This window comes from Rhea pennata, chromosome Z (genome assembly GCF_028389875.1).
Source record: "Rhea pennata isolate bPtePen1 chromosome Z, bPtePen1.pri, whole genome shotgun sequence".
In the NCBI taxonomy this organism is placed as follows: domain Eukaryota; kingdom Metazoa; phylum Chordata; class Aves; order Rheiformes; family Rheidae; genus Rhea; species Rhea pennata.
The window spans coordinates 28770352-28795840 of record NC_084702.1 but is presented as its reverse complement, the minus strand read 5'-3'; the positions used below and the strand labels follow the sequence as shown (position 1 = coordinate 28795840).

Sequence of the window (25489 nt, the reverse complement as noted above, 5' to 3'; positions counted from 1 at the left end):
GACTGCATTATGTTCAAATGGAAGATAAGGTGACTCTCTGAGTTCAGGTTAAGTATGTCATCTTAGAAGCAAATGGAGATAAAATTAGTTTATAAATTGATATCACAGTTACTGATGTAGCTGATTTTATACCACAGTTATTTTTCACAGTGTAGTTGTGTTCACATATTTTTTTTTTAGCGGATTCTTGAACTTTGTGTTTCAGCAGGAAATTAATTTTTAACTCAGAAAACTTTTTTTTTTTTTTTTTTTTTTTTTTTTTTTTTTTTTTTAGTTTCATACAACTGAGAATGAGGTGAAGACAGGAATCATAAAAGATTTGTTAATGGTTCCCTGAATACTGAGTGAGGAACACGGAGATGGAATCTGGTATGGAGGAGATCCCAGTTAAAGTTGCAGTACGAATCAGGCCTCTTCTTTCTAAGGAAGTTCTTCATAATCATCAAGTGTGTGTGAGATTAGTCCCAAATACACAACAAATTATCATTGGAAAAGATCGTGTCTTCACTTTTGATTTTGTATTTGGCAAAAATTCAACCCAAGAAGAAGTATATACAACTTGTATTAAGCCTCTTGTAGTGTCTTTGACTGAGGGATATAATGCTACAGTATTTGCTTATGGGCAGACGGGTTCTGGGAAGACCTATACCATTGGAGGAGGTCACATTGGTAGGTAGTAGAAAGTTTATTTTGTTGTTGTGGCTTGTAATTGGTCTATTTGTTTACCTCTATTTAATACATAGATGATTCTGCAGTTTTAAAATAATTTCGCTCAGCAATTATATTTTGAATAATTTTCGGTGTCTAGATCGAATTATCTCTGGCTTTTTCTTTGTGTATTTTTTTCCTTTGATTTCCTGTTTAGCTTTCCCCTTTACTGACTTTCAGTAATTCTGTTGGCCCTACTCAGAACAGAGAATTTTTGTACAGCTCTCTGTAGTCTAGTAATTTCCATAGAGTGCATCAGTAAGACATCTAAGCATTGTGCTGCTAATAAAATAATTTTTAAGGATTAATGGAAAAAAAGTATGGTAAAAATATGCTTCTAAAGTTTACTTTGTAATTGAGCAATTCTAAACAGAGATTTTTCCACAATTTAGGCTACAGCAAAGATATCTGAGAAAAATAAAATTTATAAAGTGCTCTTTCACATTTTCCATATTAGCATGCAACTTTTTGAGAGCATGGCAAAGAAACTAACTTCATATTTAAATTTCACTTTTTAAAAAGTGAGTATATGAAGCTGTTCTATTTAATTAACTTGGTATTTCCAAGCTATTAATTCTCAAATACCTTAGATTGGGTAACTCTTCTCTGTAATACTTTGCAGAAAACCTTGGTAGCTTTTGCATGTATGTATTTTGCTTTCTGCCTTTCTACAAAGTCCTGTTTCATAAGCTTTGGGTCCTCTTCCCTCTGATCTGCAGAAGTGTAACAGTTTCTTCTGTTTAGAGGGATAAGAAAGAGACCAGGAGACAGACAGAGGCTGACTAGATTTTTCTTGGTCTCTTTATCCTCCTCAAAATAGTCTGTGTCATCATTTCCATCTCTCCCCCAGACCAATCCCCTATTTGATTAATATTGCTGTAGGCTATGGATTGTGATAACTTTTGAAAGTCTGAGTTTTCATATCTGAAAATTTTATATTCTGTTTCTACATAAAGGATTTGAAATATTATTGTTAATGTGCTAGTACATTTAAAATAATACTATTTCTTTCATTTTTGTCAGCATGATTTTAACTAATTCAATTTTCTCTTAGTCTGGTACCCACAGAATGCAGTAAAGTTCTATGTTAGTGTCATATCTATGCAAGATGAATAGAAGAAGGTAATATTGTTCAGGTATCTTGACTTATCTATGAATCTGACTTCTGCTCTACCTAAGAGGACTTGATGGCTGATAAAAGGAAATGCTTTTAACTAGTTTTACAATTAGGACCAGATTCTGATTTTTAGTAATATAACAGATAAGAATCTTGATTTATGATAATGTCACTGTACTATATTTTGCCAAATCTAGCAATTTAAATAGCACCTCTACTAGTTACTTCAGACCTTATCTTGCAACTATCAGAATATCAAAATGTAATTTGCTTTAAGTTTGGTGTCAAGGCAGGAATTCTCACAGGAATAAAACTGTAATATACTTCTTTGTGGTTCAGTATTTTACATTAGACTGTTTGTTTCTTTTTATATACCAGTATTTCAATGGGTAATCTTTGTTATTCCACAGTATGCACAATCCTTTGGATTATCTGTGACTGTAATATTTGATTTCAGGTCAAGTTTTAAAATTAACTGTTTGAATATTAGATTTCCTTTCTTTGATATAATGTCTGCATTTTAAGGTAGTATTTATAATAATCACAGGAGATACCAAATTGTTTTACGGTATTTTTATTTATGATTTAAGTCTTCTAAGTGGATATAAGTAGATTATTGTAAATCTCTTGGTAGATATTAACATTTTCTTTATATTTAATTCTGCCTGTTGTTCTAACTTTATGCTGTCTTTCCTCTAGCAGTAGTTATTTAATATTCTTGTAAGTACCATTGTTAGCTAAATTATTTAGGTAGTGGATGCCACAATATATGACTGTTCAAAACTCAGCTGCTTTAGCTTTTTCATGTATATTTCTTAAATTCAGAGTTAGTTGTGAGTAACTCTTTGTTTCCTTGGTAAGAAGAAGAAAGATACTTGATATCCTCTCACAAAAGCTATTTGTGGAAACATTGCCCTGTGCTGAGTATTTTAAAAAAAGCAAAGTAAGGCATTAGTGATCCATATGTAGTTTGAAAAAATAGGAAATTATTATAAACAGTGGCCATAAATCTTGTTTCACCAAATTACTAATGGTCATTACTGTACTTAAGTGAAACTTGGAGGTATTCTTTCTAAACCTTAGTTTAGAAACTATACATATTGTTACTATACATAATGATTTGGAACGAAGAATATCCTCTGAACAGCATAGGGTTAAAGCAAACTCCATATTTTTCCTGTTTTTGGGAATCTAACCTAAAATTATTCAGAACTTAACTTTGAATCCTATTAATGTATGCAAACAAATAACTCTGATTTTCAGATATGCAAATATTTACATAAATCACTGGAAACACTGAACACTTCAGATTCCTTAGTATATTGAGTAATAAACTTCACAGACTTCTGTCTCTTATCTTCAGCCTTTGTAATTTCTGTGGTAGTGACTGCAGCTTCTGTGATATCTTTGTTTATTCTTTAGCATCAGTTGCAGAAGATGAAAAAGGCATAATCCCAAGGGCTATTCAGGAGTTATTTCAGCATATCTCTGAAAAACATAACATTGATTTCAGTGTGAAAGTATCATATATAGAGGTTTACAAGGAAGAACTTCGAGATTTATTGGAGTTGGAGACCTCTGTGAAAGATTTACATATCCGAGAAGATGAAAAAGGAAATACAGGTAGGGTATCAGCTCTATAACTCATGCATTTAGTTTCCTTTGTCATTTGGGTGCTCAAACACAGATTATTCTTGCCTTCTCTTGAACTTACTGATTACTAACACTAAAAAAATTTCTGTTTTCAGAAAATACTAAGTTTAGCCTAGGTGATTTGAAGCAGCCTTGTTTTTTGACACTTGTGAATGATACAGATATTCAATGGAAATGTCTACAGATAAGGTAGAAATACAGTTAAGTTTCTGCAAATTCTTCCTAAAAACACAATGACATAAATGTGATTGTTCACCTGAATAAGTATTTCAAAATTGAAACTCCGTTTCTCACTTAAAAATTATAATGGTTAAGCCATTTATAGTGTGAATATCTGCCCACTATTTCCATATTAAATGTGTGGGAGAAAGGAGAACATCTGGTATTTTTTTGGAAGCTTTGAAATTAACACTTATCCCATAGTCCTTCTGTGCACTACAGGCAAATGCCAGAAGAATCCCCCACAGAAATATTTTACTCTGAAACTGTGAGATCTGGATATTTTTTTTCTTTATTCTTTATTTTCAAATTGTTCTGTTTGTTTAAAACAGTAATATTCTGTTGCATTGAGCTGGCACAGCTTTCTTGTCTGTAGGTGGAAGAAGGTACTGATGTACATTTACTCAGTGCGAAACCTGAAGGTAATATCATTGCTTCATGATCCAGCAATATGTTTTAAACTGTGCTCTTTTTCAGTATGGTTTCAGTCAGCTTCAGTAGATCATGTACCTGCTAGGGCAAGATCTTTCAATTCTTTGTTAAAAGTATAGACAAAAAACATGCTGATAGAAATACTCATTGCACCTTCCACATTATTAGATTATTCAAATAAGAAGTAACTGCCCAGAAGGCCCTGCTACTTGAATAATGCAAAATGAGATTTGTGTTCTTACCAGAGCTTAGGAATCATTCCTAAACTACTGTAAACTTTACTTCCCCCCCCCTCCTTTTTTTTCCCCCCGCTGGAAGAATACCCTTTAAGCTGAGATTGCTCATACTTTTCCTAGATCGCACTAGATTGCAAATTGCATGTGGCTAAAAGCTGTTTATTATGCTTAATTGTTATTTGTTCCAAAAGCTTTAGCATGGTACACCGATATATTAAATATCCACAGGTTTCAGATGTGCTGTACCTCATGCTTTTCACATTTTGATGTTTTATTTTCCTTTATGTGCTGTGAGCTCATAATACTGCAGGCTTCTCTCTTTCTCTAGTTCATAGTTCTGGATTGACTATTCATAATTGCTGTAAACTTTTGCTAAGAGTTTAGGGTTACTATTCTTCATTTCTTTCATTTGGTGTTTGAAGTGATTGTTGGTGCCAAGGAATACCAAGTTGAATGCGCAGATGAAGTGATTAGCCTGTTGGAAGGTGGCAATGCAGCTCGTCACACAGGTACAACACAAATGAATGAGCACTCCAGTCGATCTCATGCCATTTTTACCATCAATATTTGTCAGAAACAATCTGCAGAGTCTCAGAAAAATACTGATGATGCACAAAATTCATCTTGGAAATCCATTCGTATGATTGCTTCAAAGTTCCATTTTGTGGATTTGGCAGGATCAGAGAGGGTAACAAAGACTGGAAATACTGGTGAACGGTTCAAAGAATCCATTCAAATCAATACTGGTTTGTTGGCCTTGGGAAATGTCATCAGTGCACTTGGAGACCCAAAGAGAAAAAGCATGCATATTCCATACAGGGATGCTAAAATCACTCGTATTCTGAAAGACTCCCTTGGAGGAAATGCCAAGACTGTCATGATAACATGTATAAGTCCATCCTCATCAGATTTTGATGAATCTTTGAATTCTCTCAAATATGCCAACAGAGCCAAGAATATTAGAAATAAACCAGTTGTAAACTACAACCCTGATCAAGACCGGATTGATGAAATGGAACTTGAAATCAAATTGCTTCGAGAAGCTTTGCAGAATCAACAAGTTAGTAATCATGCTAATCAGGGTTCACAAGACTTGAATCAAGAAAGGACTCGAATAAGTTTGCTTGAAGAGCATCTCACCCAGCTTCAGGTCAAGTGCTTCCATTATAGAAATTGCCTAGATGAAGTCTTCCCATTCCTGATTGATTTGAAGGAGGATGTTAGCTTAAAAAGAAGTCAGCAGGACAGGTTGCAGAGCTGGATCGCCATGGTACAAGAAGTAAGGAAGGAAGAACTCGCCATGCAGCAGATTGGTATTGGGACTGGAATCAACCAAGAAGAGCCCTATCACATCACAATTCTTCAGCTAAAGAGGGAACTAAAAAAATGCCAGGTAATTATAAAGTGATAATTTAAATAAATATTTAATTATTAAATAAACATTCCATGAAATGACTGTCTACTAACTCTTACATTCATTTTTGTGCTATCTTGAACACTGCTGTTTGCCTGCTCCTTTGGCACATAATTTTACTTGAATGGGTGACTGAAGTATCACCTTCATCATAGTAGAGATAAATGACATACTTTGGCTAGTAATTTGTAAGATGATTCTGTGAGATTGAGCTGTTGCCTTCTGTTAGGTTTTTTGATTTTAGACTATGGTAGTTCCAGTTGTCCTTTGAACTCAGAAATTTTTTTAAGTCCTGTCAGCAAATTAGTCTATCAGAAGCATTACCAGTGTAATTACAATGCAGATATTCTGCTGCTGTCAGTGCACTTACAGATAACTGATGAGTTAAGTTCATAGTATTACAAGGTTGCAGGTATCTTTTCTCATGTTATTAAATCAGATTTTCCTAGCCTATATTTCTTCAGCAGTGTTTCTGCAGTGTTTCTGCCATGAACATTCTCCTTTTCATTATCAGGCCTTTAGCTTACTGAGTTTCTAAACTATTTACAGATTTCTGTTTCTTACCACTTTTTCTAACACTTGTTTCTGAGTTATATATCAACTTCTTTCTTGGTGCCATCATGCTTCTTTACAGTTTTCCAGCTGAGGTGAGGATTTGAAAACAAGATATGGGTTTCCTAGCACGCAGCTCTCATGAAGATCTGCTCCTGCTGGTAACTCTGAAATAGCTTTCTCAGACAGCACATAATAGTGCCAGATGATGATCTATGTGGAGAAGAGCTCTCAGCCTTCTCAAGCATGATAATGTCTCCTCACAGAATTGAAACATGATCAAATACATAATTCTTCATAGGGACATCCCCATGTATGTTTAGAAAGTGTATGTCTTGCATATACTGAGCTAAAATGTTGACTATGAATAACAAAACATCCTAAATACTGCAGATATTAAAACATACAATAAACAGAGCCTCAAATGAAAAATATTTTTTAAAGTTGAAATTCTGGTTTGTAACTAGAACTTGAATGAAGTTCTGATGAAAAGATGATTTTTATTGGATATATTCATAAACTAAGCATCTTGTTACTGAAGGAGGCTGTGCTCCAACAAATCAGAATTTTGTAGCATCATCTTGTTTTGCAATTTGCACACCAAATTCTGATAAACATGTAGACTGTTATCAGGCAATTGCATATATAAATTCTGTCTTCTCTTTAATTCCTTTTTAATATTCTGTTCTTGGTTCCTGTCATTCTAAATTTCTGTATTTTAAGCCTCTGATTCCAAGGTTCAAAAGAGTGCAAGAACTAGGTTAAATTGAAAGGTCCCCTAGGTCAGTATGCCGTCAGTAACCAGGAACAGATGGTTAGAGCAATAAAGACTGAAAGACTGATAAACTGGCCTTATAGCTGGGCCATTGAATTTAATATCAAACAGTGGACCTATTCTTGTGTGTAAACACTTTTTTTTTTCCTTTTTTTTCTTGTTACCATGTATCATTACGTGGATGGTGCTGTCTTACATGAAATAAAAAATACTGAGCGCATATATTCTGATACTTAGTTATATACATTAAAATAAATACTTCTTCAGCAATAGTTCTTAGTTTGGCTGATCCCTCCCTCTAATGTTTCTATTGCCAATATGAAAAACTGTGGCCAACAGAGTAAGCAGAAATAATGTATTTATGTTGCCAAATATATTGCTTGCTTACTGTTGTTCTTGTGAGCCAGCAAAGGCTAGGAAACTATTGTTTTACAGTGCTTAGTTGCAAGTACATACTCATGTTGCATTTTACTTATCACATAAATAATTCAGACTGTGCCATCTGTATTTTTGTTTGATATGAGTTCCTGGGTTTCCTACAGAAGGGTACATTCATGTAAATGATATCTTGGGAGGAGATGTCTTCTTCTCTAGTAAAAGTTAACTAAAATATTTGCATGTGACAAATGATGAGTTCACTGTTTTCATTTAAAGATCAATATTGTCTAGTTTAGTATGTATTGTTTTGGTGTAGCTCCATGTGTTGCATACCGAAATACTAATTTCCAGAAGCCAACTGCATAAGGTCAAGAAGAAAGAAATGGACAGTGTGCTGCTTACTTCATATCACTGCATCCTACCCCATGCTGTCATCATGCTAACATCTGCACAAGTTTTTTTTACTACTGGCCTGTATTTTCCTTTCTTTTTTTCTGTAGTTGGCTCAGCTCTGAATGATAATGTAGTAGCAATATGAGGCAGGATACAAATGTCTGCTAAGTTTAATAGAAACAAAGCATTGGATTGGTACATAGACTTTGGACAAGGTTTTGCTGTCTAAAGAAACATCAGGTTCTTGAATGCATTCTTAAAAGCTGTTAAGATTTATCTCATCTTGGTAGAAAGGTGCAGGTGAGCTAGTTGTACAGCTTTATCCAGTGAGGTGATACTTCCATACTTTGCATTTGGCTTTTACAGTCATCTTATGGTCTCTTTAGACAGTCACCTGAGTTGCAGATGTGGGAAGCCATCTTTATTTCTTCATTTTGAGAAGTGTACTATTCTTGATGTTGAGACCGTATGGCTATGTCTCACAGCACATTATAAAGAAAATAACTGTATTTACACACCCACTTTATTCTGGAGCATTCATTGTGGGTTTATTTTTTTTTTCTGTGGGAGAAAGAAACTTGTCAGAAGGAAATCAATAGGTGAAACAGAGACGTGAAAAAATAATTAGTAGAAACAGTGCACAAACACTTGGAGAATTTGCCATGCACACTTCAGAACTCTGTAGTTCTGACCACATGTTTTCATCCCAAATGAATGATTTCTTTTTTTCAGTTGTAAGAATAATACTGTCCCCTCTTCCCAGCTGAACTGTCCTTTTATTATCTAGCAGGCTTTAGTTATGGACGAAGAAATATTTAGCCAGAAGGATCATGAGCTGAAGGTACTGCAGAATCAAATAAAGACGTTACTACAAGAGAATGAAGAACATCTGGAATCTTTAAAAGAAGCTCAAGAAACAAACAGATTACAGGTATTTTTCCTCTGGTACATATCACTGTGGAAGAATGGTGGAAATGAGATGTATGCCTGAATGTATTCATTATTTCAAGACCGGTTTTACATTTTGTTTTTTTGTGTTTGTTTTTTGGGTTTTTTTGTTTGGTTTTTTGATATTAGTATCCAGCAATCTTTTAGGCATTTTGTCTGAATCAAAAACTGTATCATGTAATGAGTTGGGTTTATCTAGTGCACAAAGCAAAAGACAATGATTCATAATGTTTGTATACCAGCCTAAGTGTGCCACAGCCTTCTTGTATGGTATTAGGCAAATCATTTAACCTCTCTATGCTTAACACACACACCCTCGTTGTGTCTTTTGTTTCTAGGTTGTTTCAGGATTGTTCCTTAATTGAGATTTGGAAAGCCTCTGAAGGATTCTAAAGATCCTATAGAATGCTTTAATTGAGAAACTCTATAGAAATATGTTTTGTTATAGCCTTAGTAAGCATGAGAATAAAAATTTGTTGCCTTTTGACTTTGTAAGGCAGGATTTTGTCCTAGGTTTTTGAGCATTACCATTATAGGAAGCTGAGTAACATAGTGGAAACTGCTTGGCTTTTGCCTATGTAGATCACTTGTTTGGTCATGAAATGGTGATGGGCAGTTAGTATGTAGTATTCAAAGATACACAAGATCATAAGTGGAGTAGCTGCTGTTGCATATCACATGGACGATGGACATAATATCGTCTCATTCTTTTGAAGAAAACAGCATAAACATGGCTAGCTAGTACTCTTCTCCTTATTTTACTTTTTCTCTTTTTTCCTCCTTTGCTGATGACTTGAGGAGAGTCATTGTTGATTGAAAAGTAAGTATACTGCTCATTGCATTTTTCTTCCCTCTGTCCTTTTCTTTCTTTTCTGTCATCTCTGGCTAGTTTTGTTTTGTTTTCCTATACAACATAGTGTCAGGTTTTTACACTAAGATGATGCTCCTGATCTATATTTTGTAATATACAAGGTCAAGGTAAGGAACAGAAACAGTCACACAGTGAGTAAAAGACTTGGTAAAAGTCCCAATCACTTCAGTATCAGAGATGGGAGAAGAGCTTTAAACTTCTCAGGCACCAGTTTTGTACTTAATCCACTGAACTGCCCCCTTTATTGAAAAACTTAAATGAAAATAACTAGGGAAATTAAAAGTAAATGCTTGTGTCAAATAGTTTGACATGGCATTCACAGGAACAAGTAATTTACTGACACATGATAGGATCAGAATCACAAAAGTAACATCTACGTATACATGTAAACATTTGTTACCTAGTATTTATGTAACTGCTATTGTACTATGGGGTTGTCTGTGCAAGACAGAAGATGAAGAGTTGAAGACTGCAGGGGGGATCCCTGCAGTTGGCTTTTAGTGCTACCAAAAATATAAAGTTTTACATACATATTCTACTCCCTATGACAAAAGGATATTGTATTGCATACATATGTATTGTATTCCAATAAAAGGTCAATTTTCAAGGCATTTTCTGTGTGCTTCTGTCTCATATGACAGGACAAGAGGCAACAGGCACAAACTGAACCACAGGAAGCTCTGCCTGAACATGAGGGGGAATTTTTTCCCTGTGAGAGTGATGGAGCACTGGACCAGGTTGCCCAGAGAGGTTGTGGAGTCTCCTTCTCTGGAGATCTTCATGGCCCGCCTGGATGCAACCCTGTCTAGCATGCTCTAGGTGACCCTGCTGAGCAGGGGGGTTGGACTAGATGATCTCCAGAGGTCCCTTCCAACCTTACTGATTCTATGATTCTGTTATTCAAATAGAACTTGCAGTCTCAAAAAGCAAGATGTAAAGGATGAAAGAAAAATATATGATTCAGAGTAGGAGAATGCAAAATATCTTTCATTAAATACTTTCAGTTGACTGTCACAGCTATATTGCTTATTTTCTGTTGTTGGTAGGCCAGATATTAGAAGTACTCTGAAAAGAAGTGAAAGTAATGAAGGGGATTGAAAATGGGTATAACCTTGATGTTAAAGATCAATTTCTGGAAGATACGTAATTTTGAGTAATATAGAGAGTGCTGTAGGAAGGGCAGATAGACAAATTCTCCAAACTAATATATTGAAGTCGAGGCTGAGTAGAAGCAGTACCTAATACACGGGATTCTGGAATCATGCAAGTAGTTGCATATGTTTGCTTACTAACACTAAGAATATTTGAAGTGAGATTGCTCAAAGAGGAAGCCTTTGTACATGTTCAGTTATTTCGACTTAGACCATGTGTTCCATTTAAATATTTTGTACTGAATTCCTATGTTATTCCCCCATAAACACAGAGAAATAAAGCAAGCACAGGCTGAAAATAATGTTGTCTGCTTCTCACTAGATGCCTAGATAAGCTAAAGTAACTAACCTAGTATAGGCCTTTCTAGGAAAAAAAACCCTTCAAAATATTTGTGAGAGTTTGGGTGGATATATTAGTTAAAATGGTATGTCATAGAATTTTTATTTTGTTGGAGAGTTTGCATGTTTGTTCACTGCAAAAGAATTTAGGGTTGATGAGTGATATACAAGATTCATGATCTTGGTAATGAATTTAGGAAAGATGAACGTGATGGAGAGCTGATGATCAACAGCAGTTCTGGTTTGTGTTTTGTTCTTCCTTTGAGAATGAGAAAATGGTGGAACAGCAAATCCTTATTGATCAGCTAAAAGACAAATTAGAGAAGTTTACGGTTATGAAAACTTCAGACTTCCCTAGTGCTTATGGAGATGGACCAGCTGTTGTGGCATTTACAAGGCGGCCATACAGTGTCCCACTCACAAAGAGTCTACTCTGCTCCCTTCATCCATCTTCAGGGCCAGACACACGAAAGGTAAGGGCTGCCCAAATGTTAACAATTCTCTCCTTTATTTAGTAATGATTAAAGTTAGAGAATTAGACTTGACATGAGAAATTATGGTGGCTTTGTTACCTGTTAGTTTCCCATTGAAGACACTAGAAAATTACTTTCTAATTTGTTGCACACGTTATCCTGCGATAATCCAAAATGTTCTGTGCAAATTTATCACTTACAATGATAAAACTGTTACCTTTTCTGTGTTTTATTTTTTGTTTGTTAATCTTCTGAGGGTTCAAATATGAAATGTTAGCAAAAATGAATGATTATCCTGTACTGACGCATTGAATACATTTTGGTAATGAGTTGCTAACAGTGCCTTTTTTGGCATTTGGAAGAAGTTCTCTAAGCTCTCTCAAAAACTTGTGTTACAAAGATATTCGGAAGTTTTGTAGAAAACCCTTGCTTGCAAGCTCAGGTAGTGACACTTTCAAACTGAAATAGTTTTGAAAAATCAGTGAAGAATTGCTAAACTGTTACAAGTGATTTTTCCCACCTTTTTCTGGGGTGCTTTTTGGCAGGTGTATACCAGCCCCCCTGCCTACTCCCTGGCTCGGGTGATGGCAGGATTCCGTGCTCGCAGCCAGATGATGCTGAGCTACATAGAAGATCAGGATGAAGTACTTCATTGTAATCTATCTGATCATAGCGATGAAGAAGGAAATGCAGAGAATGAAAAGAAAACCTCATTTAAGTAATTTTTTTTGTTCTTTAAAGTTTTTTATTGCTTTGTTTTTATACACATATGTATATCAAATGTAGTATTACTGCCTAATTTTGCTATATTAGGATGCCATTTATGATGTTACTATGCTAAACTTATGAGAACAATTTGGCATAATGCAAGACAAATTTCATAAACTATCAGTGACTGGTGTGTCAGGACACAGCTTTTGATTTATTAAATAGTGCATGATCCTTGTTTTGAGGCCAGAATCTAACAATAAGATATAGGGGAAAAAATGGAAATTAAAAATGCTCATGTGAGTTTTCTCACTATGAGATTCTTCTGTGTTAAATTCATGCAACTGTACATAATCTTAAAAGAAAAAAATCTCTGTATGTTTTGGAATGTAGCAAGTTTTTCATTCTTATTTAGGCGTTCTATAAACCGTACATGGACCCGAAAACAGGCTTCTCTCTGCTTTCCCATTGACCTAAGTGATACGAGGTGTCAAGTAGACAAGCCTAGTTCTTATGACAAATCTGCGCTACCGACTGACACAATCACAGGTAAAATGGAAGTTATGAGAGGAAAGTATATTATATTATCAGAATACACAAGAAAGCGATTGTCACATTTAATTATTTTTCCCATCCAAATATGGGCATTTAAAACAACAATAATTGAGTTTTTTGTAGCTATCCTAGAATTGAGATTTTTTTTCCTGAAACTGCATCAGTGACCTTAATGTTTAAATAATATTATCAGCTACACATTGGAGGTGTTCAGATAAAAACATTTAACACTCCTTCATGGAAAGAAAATAAATAGTATTATTTTATCAGAAATGCACTGAAATTGTTTAAATAATATTCTTCCTCCTACACAGGGTCTTGGAATGCTAATGAATGCCATCCTTATTTCCCTGGGTAGAACTACTATCTTTTATACAGATAGCAGGAAAAGACTCCTTGCGCTACTTGTGTATGTACACATAGAGTGTTCCAGAGCACTGTCCTTTGGATACAGAATGTATTCCAGACCTTTCATCTCACTATTGCCATGTTTTCTTGCAAGGTGAAGAGATGGACAGCCTCCAGAAGAGTCATGTTTATAACATGCAGAAGTTAAAGAATGCAGAATTGAGACTCACTGAAGCCAAGCGAAAAATGAGAGAACTTGCACTTAATATCAAAATGAAAGAGGAACTTATTAAGGAATTAGTAAAAACAGGTAACTGGCTACTGTAAGGCACATGAAAATGAAGATATTCAGAAATAAATAAGGCAAAAGAAGACAGTACTTCTGAAATTCTGCATGTCTCAGTTTTTATGTAATTACCTTGTGCTAGAAGACTTCTAATAACATACAGATTCACATTTTTTATGAATTATTTGCTAGGATAGCATTCAAGGCAGTAAACTTGGATTAGGGACTACAGTGATGTGCAGATGTGTGTGTTATTTTGTGTGCTTTGCTCATTACTGCTTTTTTCTACCAGTCTTGTAATTCTTCATATGTATTTAGTGGTACAGGTCTTTCCATCAACATATGTCCATCACATGGTATTTGGGATAGGAGAGAAGATACAACACTGCTGGGATTGTACACATTTCTAGCACCGCAGCAGAGAAGCAGGAATTAGGAGCTGATGAGATCAAAGACTAATGTCTCTGTTAGCCTACATCCCTTACACACCTAGTTTAGTATTTTCATATCTGCCAGAGGCTAGCTTATGATGAAGATCTCTCCAGTCAGCCCCTGGAATTACACCCTTCTTCTCTACATACATTCCTTTGGGACTGCCTTTCGGCATTGAGAAAAACTCTATGCCCCCATAAATCTAACTATGAGAAAGACAGCACAAACTAGACAAATCAGAGGGTAGTCATCCGATCCAAAGTTGTTCACTGATTATCCACCTGAAAGTTGAGTAATAAGTAAACAATATACCCTTCTGGAAAAGGGAAGCATTTATAAAATATAGAGGAAATATTTTGACAAAATTTGAGTGGAAGAATTTCATTTTATTTGGTGCTCTAGAATTCAGTTGTAGACTCCTATGAAGTGTGAACTGTATGTTCATTTATGGTTGGAAAATGTCTTAGAATCTGTTAGTTCAAGCAGAGTGAAATAAGTAATAATTCAGCTCTTTAAGTATTACATTTCAGTTGATTATCCTGCTGTACCTGGTTTTAAACTATTTGGATATGATGTCTTTAAGGTAAGGATGCTCAGTCTGTAAGCAGGCAATATTCTTTAAAAATAACGAAACTGGAGCAAGAATCTGAGCAGGCCAAAATGGAACTTGCTGAAACACAAAAGCAGCTTCAAGAGTTGGAGAGTAAGGAGCTGAGAGACATTGCTGAGAAAGCCAAGTTACAGAAGGAGTTTCGGAAGAAGATGGATGCAGCTAAGTTGAAAGTGCAGGTATTTTTGACCTACAATTAGGATTTACAAATCCCTGTCCTGCTAGTACCTTCGAAATTTTAATGTTCTCCCTGTAAAACCCTCACTAGTTTTACACAATTGTAGATGACTGGAGTGAAGTATGTCATGGAAAACTTAGTATCATTATACTCACAATGCTTTTTAAAATACAGGTGGTTAGATACATAGAGTATTTTATTGGTAGCTAAGCAACAAAGAAAGAGTAGATAACATAAGATGGTCATAAATCATTGTATGTAGAAAAACCTACACAAGGAGACATTTTTAAGGGGGTTTTTGTTGGTGGTGGTTTTTTTCATTACCTGCCATGAATAAAGTTGCCGTTTATGAAATTGCTATATGAATTCCAGCTCTAAGCAAATTCTCAAGATTGTTTGGGATGATATGTTTGTTAGACCAGGCCTAATATAGTCATTTTGTGTGGTGCTGATGTCATGCTTGAAGCTCTGCTACACTTCAGTTCTGATGTGAGGCCAGCTTAGGTGCTCTATGCCTCGCTTGTAGAACAGTAAGCTCGGATAAATACCATGTGAGAAGAGCTAAGTGGTTTACCAGCTTCAGCTGAGTACCAGCAGTGGCAAGGACATCCTGGCTCCATTTATGTCTTTGTGTAACATTTTCCAGAGGTATGAATTTTGGAAGACTTCACTAGCTTGCATGTAATGTCAGGCTCAAATTGTACCCGTGCCTTTTCACAGTGCTTGAGATTAATTCTGCCAATACTTACTTCACCAGATGATTCAGAAGCCATAGAAATAATTAGTGATTATTTGGGCAATAGTTAATAAGCCTTGCTGACTCTAGTTCAGTAAAATGAAGAATTTTGCTGTGAACTTTCAGACCTTACAGAAAAAGAAGCAGGACACTAAGACCCTGGTTTCATTATCTAACCAAAGTGAAAGACGAGCAATAGAACTAGAACAGAATGTGGCTCAGATGAAGCATCAGCAAACTCAGCTACAGAAAAGATTACGTGAAGAGACTGAAACAAAGAAGCTCTTAGAGGCAGAGATTCAGCGGGACCAACAACAAATTAAAGTAAGATTCTTTTTGTTTCTTTATGACAGAGAATGAGATCAGCCAATTTTGCTTCTGTTTTCCCAAAGGCAGTGAAATATACTGCCAGAATTTCCATAAAGTAATGCCTTTCCTGAAAAGTGTATTAAAGAAATTGTGTATAAATATTTTCACATACATCTTCTCAGTTTGCCTTTCTCTTCAGACTCTTTATTACTTGATGTCTAAACCTGAATTGCAATTTTACGGATAAATTTAAGGTCAGTATTTCAGAATATACACTGGGTGGACTCTGACATTAAATAAGTTGAGGAAAAAAAAAGCCAGACTGATTAAACCAGGATATATTTTTTTATAGGACCTTCAGCTAAAGATGGAGCAACAACAGAAAATTCTTAAACTTAAAGATGAAGAGATTGCTGCATTTAAAAAGAAGAAAAACACCTCAGCAGGAACTTTACAGAAGATACAGGTAGGTAATCTATTCCAAATCTGTTTCAGCTGTGAAAGGAAAAAACAAAAAGATTCTTCCTCTGTCTTTAGTTATCTCTGTAAGGTGTTTGGAAGAAGATATCCCATGGTAGTTTTGTTTTCTTTTCACTGTAACAAAAACTGGGACTATTATCAAGAAGCCCTTGCATTCTTATTGAATGAAGAGGAGGAGGAGGCAGTAGCAGGTTTGATTGTCTTCATATGAATTGTCAAAGATGCTGGTTCAGAGACCTGAGAATTACATGGATTTGGTTACGTGGTGGGTTTGAGAGTGATCCTGATGAGCTCTGTTACAAATGTTTCAAGGTCTGTTTTTTCGTTGTTGTTCTTGTTTGTTTGTTTTTTCCTCTTCATTGATATAAGTGACAGGTTTTGTATGGTTTTGATCATTCTTAACAGAGTTAGAGATGTCCTCTATGATGGTGTTAACTGTGTTTTTCTGAATTTGGATACTGGAATATGGGAGCTCCATGAGTTATCAAAAATCTTTAAGGGAAAAAGAAATTGCAAAAGATTAAAAAGGCTTTTTTTTAAAAAAATATAATTATAAAATTCCAAACTCAGGTGCTAGTTAATGTTCTCTGGATTTCTGTCTACATTTTAGAAATTAGAAGACCAAAAGAAATGGCTGGATGAAGAAATGGAAAGAATTCTTCAACAGCACCAACAGTTAAAAGAACTGGAAGAAGATTTAAAGAAAAGAGAAGCTATTGTAACCAAGAAAGAAACATTAATACAAGAGAAAAGCCACCTTGAAATTAAGAAACTAAGATCTAGCCAGGTGATCTAAGAAACACTGTGAAACTGACTACAGTTGTGGTAACTGAAAGACTAGGGCAGCAGGGAACCATGCAGCAGAACAGGCTGAAGCCATCTGACCATGTCTCTAGCACTGCCACTGAGTTAAGAGTGGCTTGAGCAAATCAACACTTCCATGTGAATAATATAGAATAATTATGTTTATCCACCTCACCTTCCCAAAATTCTGACAACAAAACAAAAAAAAAATCTGAATTCTAGTGATATCTTATTGCAGAATATTGGATTATATGATACCTAAGAATGACTTGGTCCTTTGGCAAACTAGGGAACACAGGCAAAACATTTTCATTGTTTATATTTAGTATCAATCTTCAATAGAAATTAAAAGTATCATTGTCACTTGTGATGACTAACTCATTATTTAACTTTTTGTGTGTAGAAAATTGATGTTGTGTCTCCCTTTGTTTTCTTTCTTCAAGTATATAGCAATTTTTTGATAGCTATCTACTCAGTGAATTGGAGTCTCTGTGCAAGATGCAGACAGGTCTTTCACTGCAAGATGTGCAGTAGATGTGCAGAAGATGTCCTCCTTCTGGAAGGAGTGTAATATCTGTTAGTTCTTTTTTGTTTTTTTTTTTCCTTAGGCTTTAAACAAAGATAGCATGAAATTATCTACTCGCTTAAGTATGCTGGATCAGGAGCTGAGTGATAAAGGTATGCAGCTTCAGGATAGCACCACTGAAGATAAGCAAGACATTTTGGAAAAAATTCAGGTTCTACAGAAGGAAAGAGATCAGCTGCTCAGAAGGAAAAACAGTGTAGATGAGAAGCTGAAAGATGGTAAAGTGTTATCAGCTGAAGTAAGTAAGCACCTCTGAGATAAATATAGTTTTAAGGTACTGTTGAGTAATAACTCATTCTAATTATAACCTAAACTGTCTCTAAATACTAGGTAAGCTAGAACAAAGAAACTGAGGGGTTTTTTTTGTTTGTTTGTTTATTGCAGCAATGTTAGAATACTGCAGTAACACTACTTAGATGCTAGCTAACAACATTTATATTCAAAGGGACTTAATTTAGCTAGTGCCTTAACAAATTCCACTGCCTCTAAGGACCACATAATCAGAAATAAGGAAACTGTAGACTTTGATCAGTTTATGCTGTGCAGATATTTTCATGTCAGGATAGAATATACATTGCTGTGTTTTAATAGTGAGGCCCCTTGATTTTTTTTTCATTGGATTTTCTGGAAATCAATCCTTACCTGAAGGCCTTCACATTTTTACAGTGAAAATAACCTATATTGCCTGTATGGTCCACATTTTCATTGATTAGTATAATCAAGTTAAAGATGTACTAAGTTCATATAGATTGCACAGATTTTTTTCTAGGTCTTGAAGTAGTATAAGGATGTGGCTGAGCTGATCCAATAATTTGCAGGTGCCAAAAGGAGCCTCCTTGCTTCACTCCTTAGAGCCCTCTGTAGAGCCTCAGGCCATGCATTTCTGCAATTTTCCTGTACAAGTTATGGTCACTACACTCTTTAGTGACCTTTATCAATTAATCCTGCAGAAACTTAGCATAACAGAAAAATTGTAGTTGGACTGTGGGGAGGGAGGGAAGGGTAAAAAGGAAAGTATAACGTCTACTTTTGCAGTGATGAACCATTTGAATGACCTCTGTAAAATGGAAATCTACCATGGCAAAAAAGGGGGGGAGGAGAAATACCCTACATTTTTACTCTCCCTCTTTCTTTTCCCATTCCAACATCTATACTATTATCAATTGTCTTGCTTTTCATAGTAGTTTCATTCTGGAGAATGAAGTTACTAAATGTCTTAGAATATTGATTTGCACATTTTTTAAAGATCTCACTCTTATGCTTCTCTGTAGGAAGAACATGTCCTTTTCCAGCTGGAAGAAGGAATTGAAGCCTTGGAGGCTGCCATTGATTACAAGAACGAAAGTATTCAGAGACGCCAGCACTTGCTTAGGTCCTCTTCTCAGATTCTCTTGCAAAGTGAGGATAATGTAATAGGAAAACTAGTTTCCCTGTCTGCTGCTGAACTCAGAGCCATCCTTTTGAAATATTTCAACAAGGTTTGTTTTCACTTATGAATAATATTTTATCCTGTTGTTGAAGTGGTATCAAGAATTAAAAATCAATTTAATAGGTTTTCAGTGAAAGGCTGCTCAGGTTGTATTCATTCAACGTTGCTCTGGATATCTGGAATATTTATGTTAAGTAGGATACTTATATATTAAATTTGTGTATCTTGTTTTGAGGTCAGTAGCTTATAAGGTGCAGCTAATTTGGGGATTTCCTTGCTCTTTTTCAGTCTTCTATGTTGCTAATTTTTGGAGCAGTAACGTATTTACATACTACTGCAAACTGAAATTCTTCCCAAATGTAGGCTTCATAAAGCTCAGGCTAGTGCTCCTTTTTTTTTTTTTTTTAACCTCTCTTCCCTTCCCCTTCCCACTCCAAATATAAAAATCTTTTGCAAATACTGCCTGCAGTTTTTACAGCCACATACTGAAGAATTGTGATCACATCAGTAAACATAAAAATGAAAAAGAACATAGTGTGTTTTTTTGACTTCGAGTGAACCTGGAGGATCTTGGGAACAAGCTGTCTGTGCTATGCAAGTTTTAAGTTTTCCACAATCAGGGTGACGCTACTGTATCAGTTAAATTCCGGTCATGATATTAAAAACATCAAAAAAATCCACTAGTCCTTGTGATTAAAATAAACCTTTAACAAGTGTTTGTTTCTGAAGTGTGGACACACTGCAGGCAAGTCTGTTTCCAGTCAATGCTTAAGGCTTACAGAGATCATTGCTTTTGCATGCATTAATCTACAAGCAGAACTGTAAAGCCTTTATTAAAATGGCTTGATAAATCAGAAGTATATTTTTTTCTTAAGATTGTTGGCCTACGTGAGTCTGAACGTAAATTACAACTGCAGACTGAAGAACAGGAAATGAAGGTCATAGACCAAGAAAACGCAATACGTGAATTAGAATCTGCACTTGAACACATCAAGCTGCAGTGTGACAGACAGCTGACCCTACAACACAAAGAACACGAGCAAAAACTACAACTAATACTGCATCATTTCAAAGGTATTTGCTTCTGTGGAGGATTGCACAGCAAATATTATATTTAGTCACTGCAAAGAAATAGTGTATTTCAACTGAAAAAAGACATTTAATAATATTACATGAAGTACAGAGATACATTTTGTCACTAATTCTGGTGTCATATAGGATGCTGAGGAACAGGTGCAAGGTGTCTATAAAAAACAGTGTTTTTAGAAACAGTGTTGGAAATGTCCTATTTTCATAATCATCTTGCTGTTAGTAAAAGAAGTTGAAAGATAAAAGCCTTGTTGATCTTGACCTTATAAATATTCTTACTAAAATTGACAAGCAGGATAGACATGGCTTTTTTTGATCCTATGTCACAGTAGATAAAACATATATACTGCAAGCAAACTGTCATCAAGATACAGATTGTCTGGTTTGGAAGCTTGATTTTTGGCATATAAAAAAACAATGCATATTTCATTCTAAAACTAATTTTACTTGTCAAAGAACAAGATGGTGAAGGTATTGCAGAAGCCTTGAAAGGATATGATGTAAAAGTCCAGCAACTGGAAAAAGACTTATTTTTCTATAAGAAAACCAGCAGAGAACTGAAGAAGAAATTGAAAGAGCTCATTGGAGATTCATCCAATCAATTACTGGCACCCACTAAATGTAAGTATATTATCTTAAAATATTTGTGCAATTGTCAGTAGATGATTTGAAGTATGATTATACACAGAATGTATCAGATAGTTATAAAAACTTTTTTTTTTACAGCACTGTGTCTTCTCTGGGAAGAGTTAATTAACATCTTCCCTCTTTTTCAAATGAAAGACAGCATTTGTTTGTCATCTCAACAATCTGTGATACAATAATGATTTAAATTCTTGTTCTGTTTTCTTTGGATTCTCACATAATTTGAGCAGTTATAATGTGTAATTGTTATGGTTAAGAGAAAGGATTTTTACAATCTGAAAGGCTCTGTATGACATTGTAACTGACAGCATTGTAGTGTGCCACTGTAGGTGTTGGGCTGTTTGGGCTCTTCTGGATGTGTAGTAGTGGTTTAAAAAACAAAATTAACTGAACGTTGCTCTCAGCATTTGATTTCATGGAAGTTTTGCATTGGGAGATTATCAGTGAAGAGTTCCATGTTTTCAGTGACTAAAAATTTATTCCTTACTAGAGTTAAAACAGAGGATTTAGACAGCTGTAGTAAAAACAGAAACTTTCTAATGTGCTTCTGTGCTTTTAAGGATCAGCAATCCTTATAAGTTCCTATTTGCTCTCTGTCCTACTAGCAAAATTCAAACTTATAATAAAGCTGTTCTGATAGGGAAGGGGAAAGAAAGGTTCAACTTTTGCCACTCTTTTCGTTCTCACACCTCTCAGTGCCACCACCATCACCTCACGTGCAATTAAGCGCTCTTGGCTCTGTATTTCTTTTTGAGGCTCAGCAAGACTGGTTCTTCCTCCCACTGGATACTTCTGTTTCTTTCCAATCTGGGCAGTGCCATGCTTCAGACATGTAGGTGCTGATCACACATCTGCCCCTCAGTCCTGCCCTCTAGGCAGGATAATGAGCCAAAAGTTCATTACTATGAAGTACACTATTCTCTGGTGAACATGAATATTCTAGAGGCTGGGTTCTAAATAAGCATGGGAAAGATTATTCTGTATCTAGTATACAAAGAAGCATGTAGCTCAGGACCTGTTTCCCCACAGGGAAATGCTAATTTTAGGCAAAATGTGGCAAAGAATAGAAGGGAAAAGATGCCTGTGCATTTTCAACTTTCTCAAATGCGTACTTTGGTAGGAGTTGTAAGTGCTCTACTTTTTTGTATCACTATTTCATTTATATTCCTTTTGAATGCACTTTGAGTCATGCTTTCACACAACAGAATAAAACACTTTTGATAATTGATTGCTGACCTTCATAAAAGCTCTACATGTATATTATAGTCATATTTGCAGAACTGTTGTGTTTTGCTTGCATAATTACATGACTGCTTTTGAAAATATGAACAATTAAGCTGACTATGTTTTGGGTCTGTTGGTGTAAGATTGCTTATTGGGATATACCACAAGTTAGAATGATGAAGCTTGTTACAAGCTTCTAGTTAGAGAAAAGAAACAGCTAATCGCCTTGACGTTTTTGTGAATGACAGACCTTTTAACAAGAGGGACAAAATGTGAAGTGATTATTTTTGACCACTTTCACACTACAGTTTACTGAAGTTGTAAAAACTATGCTTACTACTTAACTTTTCTTGAAGGCAGGTAATCATAAGGATTGTAACTTAGCTATTTATCTCTTGGTAAATTTTATTTTAGATCATGGTGTTTGTAGTAAGGCACTTGGTCAAGATGAAGCAGAAGTTGCTTCTGAAGAATTCAAGTGGACATCTAACCCTGAAACCAATAGTCAACCAGGGAAAACAAAAGAAACAGACAGAACAAATGCTTTAAGAGTACAGCTGAATTCGTGCAAGCTTGGAGAAGATGTTTCAGAAGTTGGATGTAACAAAATATGTTTGTCAAGTGGTAGTGATGACAAAATGGGAACAGATGAAGCACAGCCTTCAAAATCTCATTCTCAACTACTCTCTGTCAACCAGAGAAGAGAGACCATAGCACAGTTTCAAGGAGTAACTCCAGTAAAACTATCTCGCCGAGAGCTACGTCATATCCCTCCTTCTGAATTATCTTTGAGGCGCTCAAGTCTTGGAGTTGGTATCAGTTTTATTGCTCCAGACTCCATTGAAATGGACAAAAAGTCTAGTGTTAGTAAGATATAATTGCTGTTCATTGCATTTTAATAGCACTTGCAACTTGAGCAATTGTATTAGATTTCTTTGTTCATATCTCTCTTAACGAGCAGTCATGAATGAATTAGTTAAGTGTTCTTTAGTTATTACAAACACTATTGTCATTAAATGTTTGCTATGCTCAGATGGTTTTGGTAAATTGGAGATATATTTTAACTGGCACAGTATCTACAGGCATCTGTATATATAAATATGTATATGTATATACAGGCATATGTATGTATCTATATATAAAGGCATATACAAATGCCTTTCATCCCTAAGGAAATTATTTGTATTGGTTGGGGAGTTTTTTGCAGCAATTTCAAAAAGTGTTTGTATTTTCCAGAAAACGAACTGTGTAATTCAGGTTTTCTGGAATTAGATTTTCACTCAGAAGTTATAACTATTTAATTTATTTGCATACATAGATAGAAAATGTAGTTGCCAGACTGTTGCTTAGTAATGACTGACTTCTGTATTTTTTTTCATTTTTTTTAATAATACGTTTTATACAAGACATGCTTGAGATCAAAATTGGTATCTAAAGCTAAGCTTGCTCCTGAGAAGGAACATGAAGTACTTACTCTTTTTAAAATAGTGTTTAATTACTCTTATTTAAGAGTCTTACTCTATGAGCCAAAAGTCTTAATTATTTAATAGTTTTTTACAAAGTAAACTTTTTGTGCAAAATAAGTGAAATTAGGACAATTACTTATTTCACTTTTTGTTTTTGTTTGCTGGAGTGTTTCTGAGGCTAAGAATTGTACTTAGACAACCCATGATGTTGGGTTGACCAAAAGCATGTTTATTTGTCTACTACAGTAGGAGAATACTGGACCAAATTCAGCAGCTTTTGGGTCAGACAGATGGACCAATGTATTCTTTATTTCTTTGTACTAATTATTCATGTCCTTTTATTTAGAATAAATACGAATTATTTTCTTGCATTGCATATCTGTTTCAGAGTAAATACTGCACATATATCTTGGTTTATTGTTTCATTGTTGTTGCTAATGAGTTCAGAATGAAAGGCAATCTTTTTGTAGGAGGACAGTGACTGCTGAGAAGGATAAGCTAATTAGTAGTTGTACAAACTTGAAGACAGAGTCGAGAATGTCCGAACTTGAGTGAGTTTAACACTTCTATCCATAATTGTTTCCTATGCAAAAAGTGGCCTTTTTCAAGAGATAATTGGCCCATTTGAAAGTAAGGTTAGTTTTATTTAGACTAAGCAGTCATGTTTGAAAATAATGTCTTGGATTTCTAGATGTGCTTAGCAAAGGAAATTTTCATGTTGTGAACTAAGACTACCTTCTGATATTATTTAGGCAAGGCCTTGTGTATAGAGTGTGTGGCTGTAGTTTTTTTTAAAAAAAGTATTTTTCTATGCTGCAAGCACAGAATAAATTTGCTCACATCAAGAGATCTTGTTACAGCATGATCAATGGGCCTATTGTCCTGTGGCATATTTTAATATTTTGAGTAGACTGTGAAACATTTTATAATCAGATTGCTAAACCATTTTACCTGTCAAACGATTTTATCTTCCACAGTTACACTTAAGTTTTTCCCTGTTATTCGCAGAAGTGTGAGATAAGGATTTAGGATCTTTTTGTTTGCATAATCTTTTACTGTGATATAAGTAACAACTGTGAATTCTACTAAAATTAAGTTTAATATTACTGTATTTATTATTCACTTAATGTTTGTAATCAGAAAACAATAAACAATATATTTTAATATGTACTTCCATTATTTATTACATTTCAGTATTATGTGAAAGAATCGTTGAAAGCATTTATCCTAAGATAATGCCGTACATTTGCATGTATCACATAATACTCTGTAAAATATGTGTTCTTGCTTTGAAGTTTGCAGAAATTAAACGTGCTCTTTACAGATGCAGAATTAAAATGTAGGAAAGAAGAACCTGATCAGTAACAGGTATTAGTTGATGTTTTGGAGGTTTCTGTACCTGTGGTACTGCAAGTAAGTTATTCAAAGATCAGTAAAATATTACAGTAAGAAATACTAGTGTGATCAAAAATGTAGTCATTTTTTTCACTTTACATTCCCTATGCCGTGAATATCCCTTTCCAGACATAACTGAAATGTCATCTCATGTTAAGACAGATAAATATATTTATCTCTGTTTATTGAAGCGGAGAAAAAATATTTTAGTAGCCGTATTTAAGGAGAGGCAATCTTAGAAAATATGTAAAACGGAGATCATTCAGGTTTTCTCTAATTACAGTTTCTGTTGTGTCACTCGCAGAGTCACAGTTTTTAGGTAAAACTCAGCCACCTCTCCCAACCACATTTTGTGCTGTGTGTATTTCCTGAGGCAGAGCTCCTGAGTTACCACAGCCCCAAGGCCCTGGCTGGAGAGGGCTGGGCACTCAAGCAAAAACATCTTGAAAGGGGATGTGCCCAGGTGACAGGAGGCAAAGCCAGACCCAGAGGGCCTGAGGGAGGAAGGTTGGTTTTGTGCCTGATGTAAATTCCCAGCCCGAGGAGCAGC

The 25489-nt window shown here is 35.2% G+C and overlaps 1 protein-coding gene across 2 annotated transcripts; it reads left to right on the top strand.

Annotated features, from left to right (window-relative positions):
- Positions 1-289: 289 nt before the first annotated feature.
- On the top strand, positions 290-24609 carry KIF27 (kinesin family member 27). 2 transcript variants are annotated; one of them, XM_062600131.1, is made up of 17 exons: positions 290-669; positions 3248-3448; positions 4788-5758; positions 8665-8808; positions 11453-11659; positions 12205-12377; positions 12783-12916; positions 13425-13580; positions 14572-14777; positions 15639-15836; positions 16174-16287; positions 16912-17088; positions 17714-17929; positions 18963-19169; positions 19996-20194; positions 20666-20830; positions 22493-24609. In XM_062600131.1, the coding sequence occupies exons 1-17, from the start codon at positions 360-362 to the stop codon at positions 22954-22956; spliced, it is 4242 nt and encodes a 1413-aa protein (XP_062456115.1). In that variant the 5' UTR covers positions 290-359; the 3' UTR covers positions 22957-24609. The 2 variants fall into 2 exon arrangements, with proteins under 2 accessions (XP_062456115.1, XP_062456116.1); XM_062600132.1 differs by lacking the exons at positions 290-669; positions 3248-3448 and adding an exon at positions 4058-4119.
- Positions 24610-25489: the final 880 nt, after the last annotated feature.

What these genes read in the sequence shown, in the direction of transcription:
- KIF27 (XM_062600131.1), top strand. Translation starts at nt 360, where the DNA reads ATGGAATCTGGTATGGAGGAGATCCCAGTTAAAGTTGCAGTACGAATC. An exon ending in CAGGGCCAGACACACGAAAG is followed by an intron (nt 11,660 to 12,204) that starts GTAAGGGCTGCC and finishes GCTTTTTGGCAG; the next exon opens with GTGTATACCAGCCCCCCTGC. An exon ending in TAAGGAATTAGTAAAAACAG is followed by an intron (nt 13,581 to 14,571) that starts GTAACTGGCTAC and finishes GATGTCTTTAAG; the next exon opens with GTAAGGATGCTCAGTCTGTA.